General features: G+C 43.2%; 2 protein-coding genes across 4 annotated transcripts in view; one reads left to right on the top strand and one right to left on the bottom strand.

Annotated features, from left to right (window-relative positions):
- Positions 1–6,291: 6,291 nt before the first annotated feature.
- The window catches only part of GABRA5 (gamma-aminobutyric acid type A receptor subunit alpha5), a 60,021-nt gene continuing 42,356 nt past the window's right edge, over positions 6,292–23,956 (bottom strand). For 2 of the 3 annotated variants that reach the window (XM_037377009.1, XM_037377008.1), the window contains exons 8-11: positions 16,163–16,306; positions 10,370–10,522; positions 8,751–8,962; positions 6,292–7,821 (exon numbers count right to left, since the gene is read on the bottom strand). In XM_037377009.1, coding sequence (XP_037232906.1) covers positions 7,519–7,821; positions 8,751–8,962; positions 10,370–10,522; positions 16,163–16,306 — 812 coding nt within the window. In that variant the 3' untranslated portion in view covers positions 6,292–7,518. The remainder of the gene's footprint in view (positions 7,822–8,750; positions 8,963–10,369; positions 10,523–16,162; positions 16,307–23,956) is intronic. The other variant, XM_037377010.1, reaches the window with a different exon arrangement.
- GABRB3 (gamma-aminobutyric acid type A receptor subunit beta3) overlaps positions 14,200–23,956 on the top strand; it is a 197,944-nt gene continuing 188,187 nt past the window's right edge. The window contains exon 1 of the mRNA XM_037377006.1: positions 14,200–14,765. Within this exon, the coding sequence (XP_037232903.1) occupies positions 14,665–14,765 (101 nt within the window). The 5' untranslated portion in view covers positions 14,200–14,664. The remainder of the gene's footprint in view (positions 14,766–23,956) is intronic.

Genomic DNA, 23,956 nt, shown 5'->3' with positions numbered 1-23,956 from the left:
GGCAGAGGTACCCGGAGGAGAGACGCACCAGCAGCGAGTTGCAAAGAGAGAGAGCGAGCCCGCGTCCTGCGCCGCCTGCCCGGCCGGGGAGCCGAGCTCTGGGCGACGCTGCGCCGCAGGGACCCCCAGCCCCCGCCTCTTGATCGGGGGCGGCTTCCCCGCAGGCGGCGGCTCCGCCTCTTTCCCCCGCCGCCGGCACCGCCTGCCGCGGCGGCGGGATCCTCTGGCGGCGGCTGCGGGAAGCGCGGCTGGCCGGGACCGGGACGGGGACCGGGCTGCCCCCCAGCCCGCCTGCAGCCGGCGGCAGCGCGCTGGGTTAACCCCTGTTCGGTGACCGTGTGCTGTTACCGGCGCTGTGTGTGGTCACCGAGCTGCCCAGCCCTCCGGGAGAGCCCTCGGTATGAGACTGGCTCCCCTCTTCCCTTTGGTGTGACAGCAAGCCCAAGGCTCGAGTGGAGTTTCATGGGTCAGTAATTACTGCCTCCTCCTCAAGCTGTAAGGAAAAAGAAAAGGTGATGTTTAAGACTTTCTGTTGTCCTCGGTGGGCTATATGTTAATGCCAAAGGAATACTTTAGCACCGCTCTTTATTACACCTCATCCCTCGGTCATTTCTCCATCCCTGCTTTCTTCATATACCTATATGCTTTTCTCTTTTAATCACACTTTCCGACTTTGCGGAGCCTTTTCAAATTGTGTATTCAGGTAAGGGTTGTGATATACGATATATATATATGTATGATATATATCTTATATGTAATCTTTATCATACCCTGTATATATGATTTAATGACAGTAAAATGTTTATATTCTCTAGCACAATAAAATGGATCCATATTTTAACTTACTTCTCGCATTTTCGCGGAGGGTGACTATCTTTTCAACCTGAGGGATGCCGAAGTGAGACCTTTGTAGTATTTCTTGCACAAGGGGGGAAGTAAGAGCCTCCAAAAGCAGCTGTGCAGGGAGCTGGTTAGTCTAAGTAAGGGGGGAATACAGAAGGAGGGAATGGGGCTCACATATCAAGTGTCTCACTTGCTAGACCTGGGTGCCCCCTTTCTAGCACTGAACAGGTTCCTGAAATCAGGCACGTGAACTTTGCTGTGATTAAATGTTGAAGGAGAGCCCTCACTGGTGGCTTTCCTGGCATCCCAGTGGCTGAGGCTGCCACCTGCACCACGAGCAGCACAGGAGGGCACTGGGGCTGTTCTGAGACAAACAGGGAAGGGGCTGAAACCTGTCTCCTACAGCTCCTGGAGTCCTCCAGCTGGACGCTTGTTAGATATTTATCTGAGACTACAGACAGTTTATTCTGGCTGAAGGTCTCTGTCGCTGGAAGCATTTTGCTTTCTACAAATAATTAAATCTGCCTTTAGGTAGGAAGTTGAATTTCAGAGGTCCAGACACTTTCTGTGTGCCCTCAGCTCTGTCCTTCTGCACGGGGCTCACCACCCTCTTTGGCCCACGGGCAACATATGGAGAAGAGAATGCCTCCTGATATTGCTGTGCTGCAGCTCTTCAGAAGCTTTGCATGCACTTGCTGGCAGAAGCACGCCCATCAAGGGTGGGCAGGCCTGGACTCTGGGTCCAGATGACCCCTGAGGAGTTGTTTTGAGGATGTCAGTAACACCAGTCTGCAGTGAATGAAGAACTGAGCCCAGATCCACTGAGGCCAAGACTGCTGTGAGTGGCTGATTCCAGTGTTTTTTTATCATATATGTGACAAGTTATGTGGTATTTTTTTGTTCTATGTGTAGCAGATCAAATTTTCCCACCTACAAATGCAACCTACCATTGTCGGTCCAGTGCACTGCAATCTATTGATATTTCTCAAAAACTCTCCAAATTCATCTGACTGAAATGAGTTGGTATCTTCAATCAACATTTCTGATTTCCATTTCACTTTGGTTTTAGCCAGGGCCAATATAAAGAGCAATTTTAAGACATGATGACTGTGAGGAGTGATAATTGCTTTTGAGGATGGCAATGAAAGGCAAATAATGCAGTACAGAATGGGACACTTACACTTGGATCTATATTAGTGGTAAACTTAGGAAGATCCTTCAGAAGTCCTTTGGGCTTCATAAAATCTAACTTCCATTCTTTCTGCCTTTCTCAAAATTGAACAAATGCCCATAACAAAATAATGGAAGATGTAAAAACTGGTAAGGTGAAGATGTCATCTGAGATTGTTACCATGTGATAGCCATATTTAAATGTTTGTAGTGACATAAAAACATACAGAAAGCCAGAAAGAATTTGAGCAGTTTGATCAATCACTCCTTTAGAACACTTCAGGTTCCTCTGAACATTTCAGTGTCAATTCCAATCTGAGGAGCAAGGGTGTTGGGGAAAATACATCCTTATTACAAAGAACATTATCTCCAGACTTAAAAAAACATAGCCTTGCAAGTGCTACATTCATCTTATCTGCATAAACTGAATAGCAAAGCAGTTTAACTCAGTTCTCTTCAAAGTTTAATTTATACGTTGAGCAAGAATTTTTGAAAGACAAGATTATTTCATAAAATAATTTTTTCTCAGTTTTGTAGAAATATGTTTAGTTATTCCACAGAGGGCATATTCCATTTAGAAAAAAGCAGAACACAATTCAAGATAACAGAGGAGGGCTAAGTTTTAGAAAATACATTGTTGCCTAAATTCACCCTTGCAGTAAGCTGGCACAGCTCAAATATCAGAAATAAAAAACCTTTTCCATTGTATTTGACTTGTTCTTTCATTCTTAATGGGCGCAAGTGAGGAAATTTGGCAGTAGAACTGCAAACACTTACTCTCCGGTGCTGAATTGTAACTCACTTTTCAACCTTTTTTTGGTGAAAGCATACAGGAAAAACACAATGACAAGCAATTCCTATTTATTACTCTCTTTGGCCGTGACTAAGCTGTGAAGTAGATGAGTCCTGCAGGGTCCAAGCTCACCCACACCGGGGACAGTGACACAGTTCACCCCGCTCCTGAAGGCCCAAGCTTCTTCCAGGGCAGATCAGAGGAGGTTGATGTACATCCAGGTACAGCCCCAGCCTGCAGCAGGACAAGGCCAGGGTGTTTACTTTGAGCCAGAATCTGAGAAATACATCTCCCACAGTTCAGATGCCATCAGTAAGTAATGGTCTCCCCTCCAAAGAGTTATGCTGATGGCAGAGAGATTGAAATTGTTAGGTGTGGTGTAGTGCGAGGCAGTGGCATTTAAGTATTCCAGTCTGGAATCCATCAGTTTATTGAAGCATCTCCCAGATTATGAACCTACTGTTCAGGCAGGAGCACATGCTGCAAGGTGGCGGCTTCTCCTCTCATTTCCGTTCTCAGCAAGGATTAGGAATGCGTGGGATTCTCCAAGAAATGTAAGATAGATGGTTTCTTCAGGAAATTTCAATCTGGTTTAGCAAATCCACAGTAACAGAATGAGCTCTAATCATTGTTTTCTGCCTTTACCTTCAAACGCAGAAAGTGACAGTCAATATACCTTGAAGTGATTTATGTATAGAATGTCTGTGGTGCATATGCCTTTGGCAGGTAATTATCAGGTCCTCTACACGTCACATAAATTGTTTACCAAAATAAAGCAAAGAGCCTGATCCTGCGACCATGCAGCTCCGCTCTTTGCAGGTAGTTTGTATTCAGTGAAGACAAGGAAACTTTCCATGTAAGTAAAACAAGTCAGATTTAGAGGTCCTGGCACCGAGTCCTGCAGTGGTGACCAAAAAATGATGCTGAGCCATTCAGGGTGAGAGGCAAACTTGGGTGTAAGCAAATAATAAAAAGCACAGAGAACCCTTTGGGGCAGATAATGGCTCTGGAGAAGATGCTGTGAAGGTGGCTCCGAGTTTCCCATTCATGTAGCAAAAAAGCTCACCTTGGAGGCTTTTTGTGGGAGTCTGAGGAAAGTAAAAAGCAAATCCCTGTGATTCTGTTTTGGGGGATTCATGTGTATTCAGACATCTTTTTACAATGCTTGGTGTCTTCTGGAGGTTCACAGATAGTTCATAGGTTTTAACAGTGTAGTAGTAAATACAGCCTCCATATTACCCCAGAAGCACCCTGGTGCCACTTTCACAAATACTCTGTGGTCTGACTAGGCATTCCTGCGCTCCAGCCTTCTCTTGCAGAACATTTGCTGAGTAGCTGTATGGGGTCAGGACAAAGGTCTGGATAGTACAGTAACCTTCCTCTGAAAATGGCCAGAAGCAGAGTTCTTTTGGGAAGAATGAGAGGAACAGTGCACATATATATGATATTCCTCCCAAGTACTCCTTCAGCTTCTAGCAATCAGCGTGTCTCAGGATCCTGATATAGTTTCAATCTATTTAGACTGTGCAAAAGTCCCATGCTCCAGATTGAACCTGAACCCACAGAACCTGGTTTCGGTCAAGGACTGTCCAATTAGTTCCTTAATTTTTGGAACATCATTGTTCAATAACTGGTTTTAGTTTAAAACCCTACAACTACCTAAACTTCCTGTGGGGGGGAAAAAAACCCCAACAAACCAAACCCACCATGTTTTTCATGTACCTTGAATGTTTGATATCTGAGAGGAAGAAGTGTTAATAATACAACTTTATCATTTACGTTGTCATAAATAATAATGTGTGATAAAAAAGCCTGAGCCTATGCCACCTGTAGGCTGCAAGAATGGTTGGGAAGAGAATTGAGCTTACAGTTATGTATCATTATACATACCTGCCAACCACATGACAGCATGTCTACATATGGCATTAAAAAAAGAGGGCAAATCAAGTGGACTGTTTTCTGGTGGGTCCTCACCAGCCCACCCATCATCCTCAGACACCTGTTTGAGTAAGATCAATTTGGTGCATTATGCTATGTCACTGATGTTGCTAGAGTTACGTCTCATCTGTTATTCTGGAGAGACTAGAAATAGCAAGCTGTTGGTAAACTGGTTTCTATCGAGCAAGACGCCTTGTCCAGATGTGTTACCTGGCACATACCAACCTGTGATGAATGTCAATGGCAGGCCCTATCATCAACCCCAGGAAAAGACTCGAGGGCAGTCAGTAAACACTCATCCATAGGGCTGCAGGCAGTCTTCGTCAGTGATTAACAAGACCCTACCATGCCACTCATTTCATGGTCACTTTGCCTTGCCACAGGAGGAATGCACACCCATATGAAACATTTAGAACAGTTCCCCTGGTGTGCACATCCTGACTAAGAGGAACTGTTGTTTGCTAGCCCTGACAGCACGTTGGGCTCATCTCTCCCTGACTGGATATTCAGCCTCCAGGAGCTGGCATTTATTGTACATCTCCATGGCCACAGGAAGAGGCAGAAGATGCTTCAGCTGAGAGGGTCTGTCTTGTACATGCAGAAATATCTGCTCCCCTCTGCCAGTCACCGGGTGGTTTTAGCTGTTTCAGAGGTGCTCAGTGAGTGAATCACTGGGGACACCCAGTACATTGTGTCTGCAGTTCCCTTCACTGCATCCCTGTCGGGCTTGGCAAAGCTATGTGCTCTTCACCGAGAAAACAGGAGGTCTCGTTGGCTCCAACCTTTTTGTGGAAATAACCTGCATACAAGAAAAGAAATAGCCATGGGACTTCATACAGTTTCGCCTCCCAATGGGCTTTGCAATTTTTCACTATTTTCAATCCCCAAAGGGCCAGATTTATTGCATTCAGATACCATTATCTCACTTTTAAAACAAAAAAAATGATGAACATAGAGGTGTGTGGCTGTTCAAAGCCATATGGGAAGCCTACATGAAAACAGCTCCAAATCCTCATCTTGGCTCAGGATAGCACCGTAACTAATAGATGGTATGCCCCTCCCTTGCTCCTCTTTAACAGCTTCCAGTCACCCACTCAGTCCCGTGGCTTCTCCGTGGGCACTGAGAAATTGCAAATTTCTAATTCCTCAGCATCAAACAAAAACCTGCAAAAAGGAATAGGAGTGTGAGTTTTTTTCTTGGCAATGTTTAGGAGTGAAGGGGGATGAAGAGAACACACACAAGAAGTCCAGACAGCTCCCCAGTCCCGGACTAGACCCTCACCTTAAAGTGAAGCACGAGCTCTGCTCTCTGTACCAAAGAGCACATGGGGTTGATGCTTCATAGCAAGATAGCACCTAATTCTGAAACATCTCGATTCACTGTCTTCCCTCAGTATATACCTTTCTGGGCAACAGTGAGGATGTGTCATGCTCACACATGTGACCGAGTGCATGATGTGTGCTTTTCATTTACTCCTTCCGGCTCTTGTGGTGATTTTTTGGTCTCTCTAAAAGGATAACCAGTATAAGAATGACATTTTGCAATCAAATGTTGAATGCATTTTTTATTTAAACATTAAGATTAAATTACAAAAGCTTCTGGAACAAGGAAAAGATGCCAAGGAGGAAAGAGCTGAAAACTCAGATTGCATTTTCTCATTCATTGTGAAAGCAAAACACATTGGCAGCAGCAAGGCGTTTTATAGAAAAGTTTCAGATGGACAGTACAAAGACCTTTCTGTCAACATTGTCACTGAAACACCTTGCTGTCATGAAGCACATCTTTTTCTCTGATCACACTTCTTAGTGTCAGCTGATTGGTTTTCACTGTGGGAAACAAGCAATAATTATTGCAGAATTACTATAATTCTTTACTGTTAATCTCTGATAATATAACACAATCTTCTTCCTGGGAAAATGTCCAAACACCATTTACTTTACCCTAATAAAAATGTCTACTGCTGTTGTTAAAAGTTTTATTTGCACAGGTATGTTCCTAATCTATGTTAATTTCATGCAGTATATCTCTAATTTTTGGAATAAATACTGAGAATCATTCAAGAAAATTCCTTGGAATGCAAAATCCAAACAAACTTACTGTCTTTTAAGGGCAAGATTCCAGCACCTTTATTTACACAAGTAGCATCCTGCTCCCTATGTTACTTCACTGCACGCTAGAAGCTCAAGCAGTGAAAATTAACATAGCCCCATTAGGATTCAGTGCATTGTATTATTTTCCAATGAAAATTGGGCTGAGCAGTTTTACTGTGGAGTAATGCACTACCTATAACCAGTAAAGGTGCTCAAACATAGACCTATACTTAATAATTTGGCACATTTACAACTGGCGTTACTCAGTAACTTATCAGATGACAATAGTGGAGCTCTTCTGTAAAATATAGGTTAAGCCTATATTTGTATGACTGTACATCTGAAGTATAAAAACCACGATATGTAGTACACTTGAACAGTTAAAAAATATAACTTATTTCATTTGTAAACTACCAATGCAAGATACTCAGCAGCAAAGAAGCCATGTTCAATGCCTTCTGATCTTTTATAAAGATCTGTTGCTGTAAGTAATATAATTGTCTCCGAAACATCTGAGGTTACATGTAGAAACAATCAAGGCAATATTATTTGTACATATTATTAAACATGCAAAAAACTTCCTGAAGAATATTGCCCAAATGTAGAAAGTTGTCTGGATCTCAAATTTCCTTGGTAGCGCCTGCTTTGTAAGTATGGCTCATGTGGCTTTAGAGTCCTTCAGTTTATTTTGGAGAACTGGCACCTTTGATAACAGGCTCCCTATTCAAATATGTGGCCCAGTAAACTAAGTTAAAAGTTCCAAACAGCACTGGAAAAATTATCCGGGACATTTTGTCAATCTTACTGATGCTGTTGTAAGTCTTTTTGCTTTCAGCAGGCTTTTCTTCTGCAGGCTTCGCTGGAGCAGATGCAGTGTTTGAGATGACAGATGGGCCTGAGTCCTTTGGCATGTTTGGCGCGGGGGTCATCTTCCCAGTGCTGTAAGTATGAGTTGATTTATTTCCCAGCAATTGACGCTCTTTTTTCTGCAGTGTACAGAACAAAACATTAGACTGTGGGAACAGAAAGTGGAAACACATTCTCAAGACACTAACCCAAAAATCTAAGTACCATAATCAATCATGCCAACAGATGCCTGTTGCCTATGCGACTTTGACTACCAAACAGCTGTTCCTGTCTTGACTTTATATCCCTTACTCATGTTAAACTTTCCCCAATGCCAGAGAAAACTAAGTGACTGTCCTGACCTGGATCCTACCTGGTGTGTGCATTAGCAGCCTCTTTTGTCAAGGCGATGTGGTCCTGCACCTGCAGAGGTTGCTGCCCCACGGACAGCTGCCAAGATGTGAACCTCACTCTCCTGGCTGCAGCAACGAGTGTGGTTGGGCTCATTGCCCCTGCCAGCTTGCCCTCTCTGTATTGTTCCTTTGGGGTGCCTGCAGGTCTGAGCTCTCTCTAGGCCATCATTTGCTAAGAATCAGACTTATTCCAAAACTTTCATTTCAGCATGAAACTCAAAACTTCGTGTTTTCACAGAACCGCTCTTTTGTGTCTTTTTTTCTTGGGGATACTGTGATGGGACCCTGACTCATGGAGTTCAGTGTGAGCTTTGTCATTTATCTGAAAGAGTGCATAGGGAGTATTCTGCAGAGATATGTTTCATAGTTTATGTCTGCTGTTATCAGAAGTTTGGTCACTGAAATGCTGTGTATACTCAATTCCCTCCATCCTTCTGGAAATAGCCCTCTTCATATAGATGGTGGAGACTGATACTCTATCTCTGTGAAGATAAGAAGGCATATCTCCTTGCAAATTTTCCTCTACAGGAAGGTGAAAGTATGTCATGAGGTAATTAAATACCTTTTCCCCAAAGAAGCTGAAAATTGTCCGTTCAGTTATTTGAACTATGTTGAGTCCCTGCTTTTTATGTGTTTAAAAAATGTGAGGTAAGCACCTTGATTTTAGCAGCTTCCAGGGCTTTTTTGCCATCCCATGCCCAACTCCTCTTGGTGAAATAGTTGACTGTTGCAAATTCAATCAATGCAGAAAATACAAAGGCATAGCAGACAGCTATAAACCAGTCCATGGCAGTAGCGTAGGCCACTTTTGGCAAAGAGTTACGGGCACTAATACTTAAGGTGGTCATGGTGAGGACTGTTGTCACTCCTATAAAGAAGGGGGGAAAAAGAGGAAGAGGTGAGTCTGGTAGCCCTTACAAGATCCCTAAGAAGCCATGAGCAGGCTGCAATTCAGCAGGATGCCTAAGGTGGCCACATGAAGTCAGTCTGTTTCCATATTACGGTCCAGGAGAGTAAGATACATTACTCTCCAAGAAAAAATGAAAGCCTCCACCCTCAGATGTTTAATTTTGTGGTGTTCTGGTTATGTTAAGTTATAGTGTATTTAAATTAAGTGTTTTTAGGGTAACACAAACCCAGCTGTTACATAAACCAAGGCCTTACTGGCATTTTATCCCTGTATACTGATGCATAGTATGTATAGAGTGTCCCTTGTTAAATAGTACATTATAAAATCGGTGAGCAACCCATTTAGCAGTAACTGTCAGAATCAAGTGGGATTACTGGTTTTATTTTCTCACATGAAGATTGTATGTATGAAATTGTTGGCTGTTACTGACTGCCTTGCCTGTAGCTCCTCCTTTCCCATAGGCCAGTAAGTGACTGAGCTGCCACTACTTCCACCTGTGGAAGGATTCTTCCAATAGGACAAAACCCAACTCCCAGTTACAGCTTTGTAAACCTAGAATGGGTACCACCAATCAGCAAAGCGATGCTGGTACCTGTATTCTCCCCATACAGCTTGATGAACTGATTTTTGATCAAAGCTGCTGACTGACTTCAGAAGAATGACTCTTTTAACAACAGCTGAACAAAGTTTTACATAATAAACTGCTCCCACTCACCTCATTTTTCATCTACTGAAAATTCTGTATTTCATCAACCTTTACTTAAGGCTATGTTTATTTTCTGCAATCTTCTAGTGATAAATTGAGTAATTTAAGACACCCCAAAGGATTTTTCCATGACAACTTCTGTAGTAAATATGCTTTTTCTAAATGCAAAATCATATTGATTTGTTTGATGGTAATAGAGATAATTGTCACTAATTAACCTCTACATGGTTTTCCAAGATAAACATCTTAAAACAGAGATAAACAAAATGTCTCAAAGTGAAATCTGTTTCAAATGCTTAGCTTGAGTATACACTAAATACAATATTATGGATGTTTTCTTGTTGTAAGCCATCCAGTATTTCACCCAAGTGAAAAAAACCCAACCCAACCCAAACCACAAATCACACCAATCCAGTTCTTTTGTCTTCTGTCCTTAATATTAGTATAATTGATTCTTGACCAATTTCTATAATAACTACCAAAAAAGCCCAGACAGTGTCTTTAAATGAAGTTTGACTTTAAACTGGAAGAGAACAAGCGAACATCTAGAATACCTCAAGCAGAAAAAAGCATTAGTGCACTGTGGTTTTGTTACAGCAAATCACTTCCACAAGCCAGACCGATCCTTCCTGCATGCTGGGAGAAAGTGTGATACTCACCAAAGACAGTCCTAGCAGGGACAGATTCTCTGTTTAGCCAAAACGACACTTGCGATAAGATCACAGTCATAATGCAAGGAAGGTATGTCTGGATGACAAAATAACCAATTTTTCTTTTCAGATGAAAATGGGCTGTCATAATAGTATATTCACCTAGGAGGAGAAAAATGTGCATGTGGGTAAAATAAGGGAGGCTTACTGATTTAGGGACTTAAGCAGGCCAGCTCCACACACACAGAGACACACACACACCCCCCCCCCCCCCCCAATTTGAAGATATCATTCAGCCGTTCTTAATTTCATTCATTAAAAATGTCTGGATTTCTCCGTTGTGGAAAACCAGAGCTTGAGAGAGAGGTGCTGCTAGATCCTGTTAGACTTCACATTCATTCCCCAAAAGCAAAAGGCAATGCAATGACTGACTACTCCTACTGCACTGAAAAGCTTCACTCCTTTTATGCCACCTGGGTTGTCTTGACATTCACAGGCTTAAAAAACCTGGGTTGCCGTCACTGCCTCAGTCCTGCCCATTTTTTACTCAGTCCTACAAACAGTTAAGGCCACCTACTCTTAGAAACCTGATTTAGCAGCAGGACTTAACCTCATTAGGGCAACTGTTACTGTCAAGCCATCATTCTTCAACAATGAGAAGGGATCGAGACACTTCTGTACTGCACTTGAGGGACTGCCTGTCCCAGTGTCAGTGCTGCAAAACCTGCAACTTTGCACATGGATCCTGGGATGTCTTACTGATCTGAGCACCCAAACCCATCAGATTGCTCCTCCAGAAAAAAAAAAAAAAATAATCCCTCTAGTACATGCAGTTTACCTAGAATTTGGTACACTTTAATCTGTTTCTGGATAGACATTGTGCCATGCCTTGTTCACTTGAGCAATGAATATCTGAATATCATACTGCCTGCATGGAGAATTCACTGAAAGCTGCCACAGCAGTGCTAAATTTCATGTCTTTTTTATATGCCAAATTCACAGCATTGCCTTAATCTGTCTTTTGTCAGGTTCTCCGAATTTCAATAAAAGCCTAAAAAAATGCACTCCAAAATCGACAGACCAGCTGTCACGTTCCCTAATGTTTCATTAAAAAATCAGAACTTAACTGGTTCTCTCAGGCTGTTCCTGGAAAACCATATAGTTGTTACTGAAGACTATTCATTGATGGTAACTGCTCCTCAAAGCCAAAATCTTGCTAGCTAAAACCAGGCTACTATTTGCCTAGGAAAAATAAGAGTAAAAACAAAATGTAAGAATAAAAAAACCCCAAACCCTTCAAGCCCTAACAGATCTCCACTCACATTGATACCAAATTAATTTAAATGCATCATTCGGCTGGGTACTGATGAATCAGAGTAATGCCTGTTCTGAAATATATATCGTCCTCCAAGAACAAAACAAATATAGCTATAATCTCTGTTGCAAGACTTGACTGTTAGTTTCTATAGACCAGCGACAAAAGGAAAATATATCACAGGCTGGTTCTGCCTTGAGTGAGTAGCCCGCGTTGAGCTGTGGCCAGCATTGCTAAGCTGTTAGATCTGGCAGATTATTTCTAAGTGACAATATGGCTAATTAGCGGAGAACAGGTCTAGAGTGAAAGGGCTTTTGCAGGTACAGCTGCACTGATATGCTATGCTAAAGAAGCTCTGTTATTCTGAATTAAGTTTTGCAGAGCTCGTTGTGCTGAGGATTTTAGTCAGAGACTGGAACAGCACAGAAATACCTTACCTGACAGCCTGCCTCAATCTTTATGACTTTCTCCTGGAGTCTGATTTTCTGGTGAAACAGTCCCCTGAGGAGGGATGTGGAGATGGACAGGGAATGCTGTGAAACTGGGGACAAAATCCCTGTGAAGCAACATCTAATTCCTTTCCATTTAGTGTAACTTTGAAGCAGGGATACTGAACATGCTGTGGTCTTGGAAGGAACCCCACTTGCTCTTTATTCAGGAGCATTTAGTTTGTGGATTGCTCATCAAATATGCCAGGAGCAGCAGGGTCTATGTGCCTGTAATCTGTTTCTGAGTTGCTACTGCACCGGGATGTGTTTGAGTCACAGTTTCCCTGCTTGCTAAGGAGTGACGGTATGCATTATTGATTTTGACATATGCTGTTGGAGCTGGAATAAAAAAAAAGTAAACAGCTTCAGCAGAGCAACAGGACCCCCTTATTTCCTTTTTAAAATGCAGAAAATGAATGCCTACATTTTGATGGCTCTCCACAGCTGACTTTTGCCTTATGAATTTCTTTAACCTATCAAAGCTCTCATCTGCACTGAAATAATGATATCACCTTGATTTTGTACTTGCTCTTCTTCCAACTGATACCTTCTCTGATTTCCCATGCTGTCCCTTTCAAAAATGCCTACACTAGGAATGCTTCCTCCAGCAGACCTAGGGCTTATGAAACCCCCACAGCTTTTTTAATGACCTAGGAGCACTGCTTAAAGTAAAGCAAACATCTGCCTGAGTTGGCCTTTTGTTTATACAGGCTCTACTGCAGCGGCAAACCTCCCTTTTACTTCTGTAAGGCCACTGTTTACCCTTAGACCACAAGCTTTCTTGAACAAGAGAATTTTTATCATTGGTTTATGTAACAATTAAAAAAGAATCCTGTTCCTGATGGGGTCCACTCATCACTGCATGAAACAATTTTGATAACAAATTTAGCACTAATGAAAAGCCCCAGAGGAGGAATGGCTGCATTTCTTCATAGAGCTACGCTACCGTGCTGCTGCTGGTCTTAAGGTATTTTTATGCTTTAAAAGCTGCTACAGTATTTTTTTGGTATCTAGATGATGGAGTTCTGGAGATCATGCTTACAAATTTTCCAGGCTTTTACATGCATTCTTCCATTGCCATTATGCTGGGAGTCAATAGAGTATTTTAATGAGGCTGCACCAGTTCCCAAGCTTGTTTGTTTACTGGATATACCTGGACTCAGGTCTGTCAACCGCTGTTCTGGAGAGATCCTGACAGGTCTGTAATGCCACATCCCTGACCATGGCATCCAGAATATTTTGGCCCACAAGAAATGCCTGTATGAATTTTATAGTGATGCAGGGGAAAAATTAATCTCAAGGAAAAATCAGAATTATTTGGTGCAAAATGAAGGGTTGAATGCTTCTTTTATTATGTAGGCTTTGGATATTTCAAAGCTCAGGCTCCAGCTGGCAGAAAATAAAAGAGTGGGTTTTTGTTTGGTTTTGTGGCACTGTAGATCCTAAGTTAGCAGTGAGAGATTCTGGGTATGGGAAACAGAACTGGGCAATCATTTGCAGAAAGCAGCAAGATCCACTTGGACCCAAATCCCATATGTGATTGTTTTCACTTGCACCACCAGGGCATAACAGATGTTAGGCCTGTTGGAAGCAATGTGAGTAGTCAAACATCTTCTCTTTTGGGGGAGTGACATTAGGGGATGTTAGCACAAAAAAAACCACCAGCAAAACCCCAGGGGTCATATGTCAGAGCTATTTTATGTGGCATGGCTAAAATGTTCCCGATTTCAAGACTGGCTGGTGAATTGGGAGTGCCAGGATGGCTTTTTTCTGAGAAGACAGCCAATCTTAGTGACTTGCCTACAAAATCAGGAGAATCCCAAGGGATCCAGCAGGTCCAGCATTTCCATATTGAAAAAAAATGTCTGCTAGAAAGAAGAGCATAAATGTTGTATGGCAGATGCAAACATTTTGCCGATGCAGCTGCAAGGGCTGTGTAGTTTGACTTGTGTGTCAAAAAACCCACAAAAGATCCAAGCATTTGGATATGTGCAACAGCTATTTGGTTTTTCTTTTTCATGTTCAACAATTCAATAGGAGGAAGAAATGCCTTAGCCGTTCATGAGTAACCCTGATTACTGGCCTCCTACGAGCTTGATGAAGTCCAGAAAATCCATTGCTGACTGATGCTTTCCCTGTGCAAAATCGGATTTTTGTATTTTGCTAATCCCTGGTTACAATCTGTGTCCTGCTCTTTGTGATCCAGCCTGCAATCAGAATCCAGCCAGCCCAGATGTAACCCGGGACATTAATATAAAATCTTGACATTGGAAAACAAGCATTTATTAGCCTAAATCTTAAGATACAGGAGGGAGGAGGTTACTGGGCAGAAACTTTGGGATTTGTCTGAAGAGTCCCCTGTTTCCTTGGGCTGAGGAGCACAAGGAGCTTTCACAGGCAAAGCTGCAAACTGGAAGTGGCCTGGAGTGGACACGCTGGAGCACTCACTGCCTGGGCTGGATGGTTTTCATGCTCTAAGGAGCAGGACGAGCTTGTAGGAGATGCTCCAGTACATCCCCTGGATCTTTTTCTTGGCAACACTGAAGGCAAGAGGCGAGCTGCCGTTCATTGCAGAAAACAACGCCGCTATGATGGTAAACTGGTAAGGAAAAAAGCGCCTTTGCTCTTTAATAGGAGGAGATAGCATACTCGTCCTTTTTCTTTGCAGTGGTGGCTGCTCTGTCTATACATTTCTCTAGACTTTAGGTATCTTTGCTTTAGCAACAGCTTTGTGTCTCCTGAAATGGGCAAGGGAGGGGGTGAAGCTCTGTAGGATGGAGGTGGTGGTCATGTTTAGTGGCTCCCCTGTTCCGCTCGAGGCAAGGCTTCCCTCACTTTGTGTCCTGTTTGGAGAGTATGTGGCAAGCTCAGCTGCCCCCTCTTTATTTGCCATGTTTGGACAGTTTAAGCAGAAAGCTTTATGCGCCTTCATGTTTTGGTCCGGCTAACTTTGTGTGCAAGTGTACGTATACCTGTTTTCACATCTCCTACATTTCCCGCGGACAGTAACAGGTTCCCAACTCAATCTATACCTTGTCCTCTACAATCCTGCCTTCAGCTTGGAGCCCATCTTTTTTCACCAGGGACACAGCACATCACCAGAAGCCTCTGTCGTGCTTTGCCAGCAGGAATCGCTCCCAGTTGTGCTGCCGCTGGCTGCCCCCTTTCCCCACCCCAAGCCCTGTACAACCAGTGCGGTGGAAATCCCCCTTCCCTTCACAGCAGGCTGGATGCCACTAATGCTCCCCAGATAAGTGCATTGTGTAACCTGGTTAAGCCCCCATCCTGCTGAGCCCACGTGATCCCTGTCCCAGCCTCGACCCCCCCAGGAGTCCCCCCGCCAATGCACGCCCAGGGCTGCCCTTGCGTGGGAGCCTTAAGAAGCAGGACGGCATGGCTCACGTGGGTGCCTGGCCTGGGATTAAAGCTTCTTTGCCTCCCTAATGCTGCCACATCTGGCGCCTATGCTTGCAGCCCGGGAGGAAATGGGAATCCTCGGGGTTTGCACCTCCTCTCCAGCCACGTGGTCCCCTGGACACGCTGCAAAGCCATGCCACAACCCCCACTTGCCCTCTGCTCCCTCCCCCGCTGTGGTTTCATCAAGCAAATCACTTTAAAGCGATGATTGAAACGGATCAAATGTGTGGGTGGTGTTTGCCTCCCGGGATGGTTCCTCCCATAGGGAAATAAGCCAGCAACAGCTCTGGCAGCTTCAGCAAAGGTGGTCACCAAGAAGTTGTGTGCAGCTTCTCCAGTGCTCCCGTTAAATAGCAGGAGCTTGGATGCACCTTCACCCGTTGCAACGTGTGTAAGAACCAGCATATAAGCCTCTCAGTGTTTCAGCATGTCTGCTAAGTGGTCAGGAACCTGCACAGGATCTCTCAAGCACCCTGCATCCCACAGATGTTTCCCTAACCTCCTTACAAAATAACCGGAGCTTGTGGATCAACCCTCCTGCTCCAGCTATCGGCAACCACGGGATGGAAATATTATCCCTACCTGTACTGGTACTGATGTTTTCAGTTCCTACAGTTTGTCCCATCAGGTGGTACTGGTTAAGTCGTGAGCCATCTTCGGCCACCACCACAGAGGTTGTGGTGCTATTAGTCCACACATAGATGACTTCAGAATTAGGGTAAGCATCTGTCAACAAGGGGGGAAAAAAGACGGTGATGAGTAAAAAACACAGTGTAATATTTTAGTGGATCTTTAAATGATAAACAGTGGGGAGAGGGAAGAATGGAGGAGTGAGAGTGAATGGAGAAAAACAAATAAAGATGATATAATCATGTTCCCATATGCCCAGCTCAAAAAATATTAGGTTGAAGCTTTCTAATGTAACAGATGTGTGGGAAGGTTTGTCAAAGGCTGGAACAGTGGAGGTATAAATATAATCCATCACAACCACTCGATTTGAGAAAGAGCAGCTCAGACCTATATTCACCTTGCTGGCAGCTCCTAAACCCCAGCAAGCTGCAAAATGCGTTTTGCTGAAATCCCCCCTCAAAAGGACTTGGGCACCTTAAGTGCCCGGACAACGGAGACCCTCTATGTCTCATCCCATCTCCAGAATAAAATAGTAAGTGATGCCATGTGCAAGTGTGGGGTACGGTGCGCACGCGCTGACCTTGTGTTATGAACATGCGGATGAAGGGATAGGTCTTGCATGCGGGCGGTGGCTGTAGGTAAAGGAAGCTGGGATGTGTCTGCCTGTGCCTGTGATGCTGAGGAGCAGAGGCAGGATTCAGGGGTGAGTGAGACTGCATGCAGGAGAGCAGGAGGGCGGGGGGCTCTGCATAGCAGAGCAAATCAGTGGTGGTGCAGAAACACCTCCACACCTGGAAATGCAAATGTTTTAAGATTTCTCTACGTTCATTTGGAAGTCCTAGGAAATAAAGGTGGTGACAGTACTGCCAACTCATTCCTTCCTCTATAACATCGCTGTTATTTTTAATGCCCTAACACCTGGAGTAATTATGCTGTTATAAGGGAATCTTAGTTTTCTTTTACTGAGATAGTCAATGCTGGTTTTATTTTTTGAGCTTACTTCGCAGATAGTCTCAGAAAATCCAGGAGCTTACTATAAATTTAAATATATTTTATTTAACTTAAGTAGCTCTTATGCTTTTTAGAACACCTCGATCACTGAAAGCTTTCAGGTGACATTACTGCAGGCATCTTACAGTAGGCTGGGGTCCATTGGACTGAAATCTCGGGAAAGCAGGCAAGGCTTACTCTCCAAATAGGAGGTGAAAAGCAGGTGGAGTTGGAAGCAAGAAATATGTTATGGTGGTCCCTGGACCCATACAACTAGGAATGTCAAGCAGAAAATGGGAAGTGGTCCCAGTTCAGGTTAAGAGCATATGTGTGTAGCACAATGAGCTGCAGAACACTTGGATGCTGGAGCAGGTAGCAGGGAAGAAAGCAGCACCTTGTTTTCCTGTTATTAACCTTCCTGTGGCATCTATGGGAAGTGCTGACAGAGGCAGGACACTAGGCTAGATACACCTTTTGTCTGACCATTTATGGCTGTTTGTACATTGTTGTCCACACCTCAGAAAAGCTATAGAAATAATGAAGAGAGAGAGGGGAGAGGGTTCAAAAGAGGAGCACAAGTATCTCCAAGGACTGGAAATCAAGCCATGATTTGAAGCTTAAGGAGCTCACAGACAAGAAGCTGAGACATGACTCAAGTGCTGAGTACAGATACTTGCATACAGAAATTACAACCACGGTGAATTTCTTGTACTACTGACTAAAGTAAAAGTAAAATTCAGTGCCTGAAAGATGGTTTCAGGCAGATTCAGATAAAGAACAGGACACAATTTCCCAACTGGGGGGCAGTAATCAAACAGTGGATAACCTTCTGAGAAAAAAAATACGGACGACTATCACTAAAAAGATAATGATGGGAAGATATCTTTTTTGTCACATATCTGAGAGTTGCTGCTGTATTCAGGGCTGGAGTTGATCCAGGGTTTGGAAGTTGAGGATGTACAAATTCTCCATCCCTTGTTAACCATGCAGGACTGCCCACACGCCTTCCATGTGCTTATATTGGTAGCTATGCAGTAAAATTACTGTAATTACATCTCACGATCCACTTTGAAAGGCTAAGAAGGAATGTTTTCTGTATTTCAAAATATTTGCATAGCAAAAAAGTGAAAGATTTTCACCTTTCCTTTAGAGCTGAGGTACTTTCTCATCTCAGAGATGATTACAAGTTTACCAATAATTCCAAAGCCAGATCTGGAGAGGACAAGTAGGAGGAGATGGGTCCATTTAAAAAGGTGCTGCAGAAAGCCCTCCTTTTTAAATGCTTATCTGGTATATGTTGTTCATGTGTCAATACCCCCAGTGAATGTTGGATTTGTGTAGGCAGATTTGGGATTGTCAGAGAATCTGGGTTTTACCTATGTTACTTCCTACACCGGGGGGGGGAAGAAAAAGCTTTGGACTTCTTGTTAGGATGATCCAAATGTATCCGACCTCAGCAGTTCCCTGTTACTGCAAGGATCCCAGGCAATGGGATAATTGGGTTTGTCCTGTTTCCTGCCAATGACACAATAAGCCAACCCGACTAGACTCCTGGTGAGAGCACTGTAATCAAATTCCACTGAAATTGCAACCACATGGGAACATAGACCTGTAAGGCTTAACAAGTATTTAGATTATTTGGTTCTCTGCTCTGCCTAGCCTCTGGCAGAGGTTCTAAAATAAATCCGTGCCTCGGCTTTGGATTGCCGCCTTTACTGGGTACTTAAACACATGCACCAGTACAGGGTCGGAGGCTCCTACTCTGGAGATGCCCAGCCCCTGCCCCTGTGAAAAAAATATCTGTAATTCAGGCAGAGGCCAGAAGGTGCCAAAAATCCACCCAGATCTTACAAGTATGCCCAAGCAATACTTTCTGAGGATGCTTTCTTTTGAAACCATGGCAGGGAAGGTCCCCATCCCAGGTGAGAAGAGAGAGCCCTCAGGCAGGCAAGAGCAGAGCTTGAGGCCAGTCCCTGCCTGGAAGGAGGACTCCAGCCTGCAGGTCCTCTCTCACAGGAGAATGTCTGTTGCAAGGCTACAAGACAGAGAGGCATGCCACTGCTTGATCAGGAGCAGAGATTCTATAGGAGAAGGGAGAATAGCCTAGCTAGAAGAGGTTCTTGTGCAGGAGAAGGATGGTTTTAGCCAGGGCTTTAAGACACAGGAGGGTAAACAGATGTGTCCCTGCAGAGCCCAACTCTAACAGATGCAACCTGCAGTGATTTTTCCTCCCCTCAGAAGTCAGTCACATTAGGAATAGGATGAATTTACCCTGTTCTAGAGATATTCTATTGCGATAGATCATATATATGGTATGATCCTCACCTATCTTCCATGTAAATGTAAGAAAACATGGTCTGTGTTTTAAAAAGCTTTTTAAAACATTTTTGGCTTAGTGCCTCATTTCCTCACTCTAGGCCAGGCTCTGTGTGTCTAAGCCTCCTTGGGAGAAAGAGGAGAATGGAGAAAATGTCAAAACATGAATGCAAATGTAAAAAGATACAGCCACCCCCTCAGTCCATATGCACCCTTGAGAGAAACTTACAGCTCTGAGAGGAAGAAGCCACCTCATGCACCTTGGTGTGGCAGCTGAACCACTGGCCACCTCCTTTCTGGTCACCTAGATAAACCTCCAGGTAGATAAACCTGTGTATTTGCAGCAGGTCCTCCTGCTGCAAACTTTTTGCCACATCTTCCCAGGAGCCTCAAACTCCAGTTATCCCAAACTTGACTACCAAAAGCTCCAGCTCTGCTGCAGTATAATTAGGCACAGCCATACTGAAAGCTGAAAGTGTGAGAGTAGTCTAGAATAATGTCATTTTGCTATTGGGGTAGAGCAGGTGCTAATGAAGAGATGGTATTATGCACTGTCATACCAATTGTGTAAAAAACCCTCGTCCACATAAGCAAAGCTTCCAAGAGGTTGCCTACCAGCCGTGCTTGCTGAAGGACTGAGGAGCTTCAGCACCTGCTTTCTAAAGTTATGAGAAAGGTTTACTGCAGATAAGGGATGGTGGCCCTTATCTCCTCTACATGGCACACAGGGTGGGAACAAGGAGTCTCCCAAAGGGTGCCAGAAAATTGTAGTAGAGGGTTTGGGTTAGCAAGCTGGGAGAATGCCTCTGGTGCTGCTGTAAAAGCGAACTTGGATTCAAAGCCACTGAAAATCCAAGTGAGACTGCTTAGTGTTTATTCTACTTTAAGCAAGTGGGCTTATTCTGTTTTTATGGATACAAATAATTTCTTTATATTCATTTTGCTGGCTTGCCAAAGAAAGGGGAAAGCCTCTTTAAATTATTCTCTCTCTCCTAAGCTCATTCTTTCAAAAAGAAAAAAAAACAATCAACCAAAAAAACACGGTAGCAGTTGAGATGAGCACCTAAAATTACAGAGAGGTATAATGTTATTAAAAGTGAAAAAATGACAACAGACATTTATTTCCAGTGGATGTTTGATAAATGGCTGCAGGCTTATCACCTACCAGAAGGATGAAATAAGTAATTTCTTCTCATATCTGTTTATTGATGAGCAGATCCATTTTCCTACATTCTAATATTCAACACACACACACAATATAAAAATGGCAAAGATCTCCCCTGCTCTTCTCCCACACTCTTCCTGCATTTGTATGTCTGGCAAGGAAAGCACGACATGGTTTTTCTTACGCTGGTGAACAGAGAGCAGGGGACGACCACAGCCAAAGGAAGGGAATACGTTAAAACAAAGCCTGACAAAGCAGAGCAGCCAGTTAGTAAGACCTGGAGGATCTCTGCCATTTGCCTTGGCACTGAGGGGTGCCCTGTTTTTGTTTGCGAATGAAAAAGTGTGAGCAGTGCAGCATCCTCCCATACACTTGAAAAGCAGCCCACAAGCAGGGAGCCTTCTCCTGCCACTGCTCCCACCCACAGGGACCTGTGGCTACTGACAGACACTCTCCCTTCTCGGCTTTCTTTCGCCTCCATATTGGAATAAACTCTGGGGAAAAGAAAAAAGAAAAAAAAGGAGGAAAAAAGAAGTGTTTCTTGGCTCCTTAAGTAAAATAAACATAAATGTGGATGGCTCAGTCCCAATTTTGAGTCCACGGGACCCAGATGTATTTCTAGGACTGTTTTTTTGAAGCTACAACCCATGAAGAAAAATCACCACTGGTGCCAGTAAATTTTCATATTTGCATGACAGGGCATAAAACAATTTAGGAAAAAAATACTCCCTTTCCAAAACATGCCCCCAAACCCTTTGACAGACCTGACGGGAGGCCATAGAAGCCCGAGTAATCAGGTGAAGGGAACCGTGAAATAGGGGATCTGTGAGTATGGGTGCCCACCCTGCGTGCTTGAGTTGCATTCCACAATTAAACTGTTGATCCACAAACCATGGCTAGAACTTTTCTTTCAGCATGATGCCAGTCGGAGGCTGAATTGAAGAGATACTTTAGAAAGATGACTTTTGGCTTATTTTCTATTTTATTCATGATAATTGTGCAGCTACATTCTTGGCCTTTATCGTCATGATATTTAGTACACGCCACAGGATCATCAGACTGCCTAAGCTTGGGAGTATTGTTAATCCCCATCAAAGCCTGTTGATTGTGAAAGATGTACATAAACTGTCAGTTCTTTTAGAAGCTCTAATCACAATCTGAATACACATACAAATATCTTTCTATCTTATCTATTCATTAATGTATTTGACTCACTTAGAGGCTGTTAGACAACTCAATAGAGAACCCCATCTACAACCTCTCAAAGACTTCTGCAGACAGTAAAACAGTGCTGCTACTAAGCCATCATGTACCACCTTGAATTCTAAGAGTCACGTTGGGTGTCTTGTGATTTTTCTGTGAATACTTTTTAACCCATTACAAAGCATCCGTCAGTGGTTGTGCCTATGCAGCTGAGGGCAGATTTGAGCTCTGTAATTGGAATTTCCCATTAAATTGAGTTGGTAAGAATGAATCCATGTACAAATGAAATCAGTCTGTAGGAAGACCTAGTGGAAAAAAGATCTAGTAAAAATGTATTTTAATATATAAAAATAACAAGACATGGTACTAAATATGCATGGACTGGGTCTAGGGGGAAGTAGTTTTTTATAACAGTAAGTCATTAAAGTAAACCAGCAATTTAAATATTAAGAGAAATATATTCACATATTCAATGATTAAGAGCCTAAAATGAAGACTTTGTCATATTGTGAGGAATTCTGCTGGTTTTGGGAGAATTTGAGGATCATGGAAATTACTTTAGAGACCTGAAATCATCAGAATCAAGACTGATCATTTTAACTGGCATGAGCTTACAGCATATGGATAAACAGGATGCATGATTTTAAATACATGCCATAGACAAGAAGTGTAACGTGTATAACTATATGGTGTTATGAATTCACATCACACAGAACGGCTGGGGCTGGAGGGCACCTCTGGAGATCGTCCAGTCCCACCCCCTGCTCAGGCAGGGACACTGAAAGCAGGTTTTCCAGGATCGTGCCCAGCAGTTTTTGAATATTTCCACAGATGGAGACTTCACAGCCTCTCTAGCCAACCTGTTCAGTGCTTGGTCACCCTCACAGTAAAAACATGTTTTCTTGTGTTCAGATGAAATTTAATATTTGCTAACCTATGCCCACTGCCTCTTGTTCTGTCAGCGGGCACCACTGAGCAGAGCCTGGTTCACCCTTCTTCATTCCCTCCCATCAGTTATTTATACAGGTGGATTAGGTCTCTCTGAGCCTTCTCTTCTCCAGGCTGAACAGCCCCAGCTCTCCGTCTCTCCTCATAGCAGAGATGCTCCAGTCCTTAAATGATCTTTATGGCCCTGCAGTGGTCTTGCTCCACAAAATCCATGTATTTCTTGTACTGAGTTGCTCAGAATGGGCCACAGTGCTCCAGATGTGAGTAGAAAGGAAATGCTCAGAATGAAACTTTTTTGGAATGGCACAGTATCATCTAGATATGGCAATGGAGGACGTCCAGGGAGGGAATTATTCATGGACTTGGAACAATTCTTGTGTGAAAACCAATGACAAAATATAATAGGACACGACTGGCTGTGAAATGTGCAGTGGTAAGTTCAGTCTTACTGAAATGATTGTTTCTGTCCTTCCTCAATTTATAATGAAAATATAATTCAATAATGTAGACAGTATTTTATATGTTTTCCTGATACACAGTTTCATTCGATCTTATTGTCACATTCCACAGGGAATAGAATAGGATGTTCTGAAAATGTGCCAGAGAGGTCTCAAGTGACTTCATTACTAAGCAACACTAATATGCTATACTGATCATTACTAAAAAATATAAAGTCCTAAATTAGAACCAAATTACTCTGTTTCAGAATGTAATTTATGAGTCACCTCAGGAAAAGGTGGGAATAGAAATGTGATAGAAGTGTCTATGGCTTGGAAATGAAATGGAAGCACAGACTGTACCCACAAGGTGGTGAGACATAGAATTATAGAATCATTTAGGCTGGAAAGGACCTTTAAGATCATCAAGTCCAACCATAAACCTAGCACTGCTAAGGCCACCACTAAACCATGTCCCTAAGAGCCACATCTACACATCTTATAAATACCTCCAGAGATGGTGACTCAACCATCTCTCTGGGCAGCCTTTTCCAATGCTTGACAAGCCTTTTAGTGAAGAAATTTGTATTAATATCCAATTTAAACCTCCCCTGGTACAACTGGAGGCCGTTTCCTTCTGTCCTATTGCTTGTTTCCTAGAAGATGAGACTGACACCCACCTGCCTA

Source organism: Falco rusticolus, chromosome 2 (genome assembly GCF_015220075.1).
Source record: "Falco rusticolus isolate bFalRus1 chromosome 2, bFalRus1.pri, whole genome shotgun sequence".
In the NCBI taxonomy this organism is placed as follows: domain Eukaryota; kingdom Metazoa; phylum Chordata; class Aves; order Falconiformes; family Falconidae; genus Falco; species Falco rusticolus.
The sequence above is the reverse complement of the archived record's forward strand: the minus strand, read 5'-3'. Positions and strand labels throughout refer to the sequence as shown.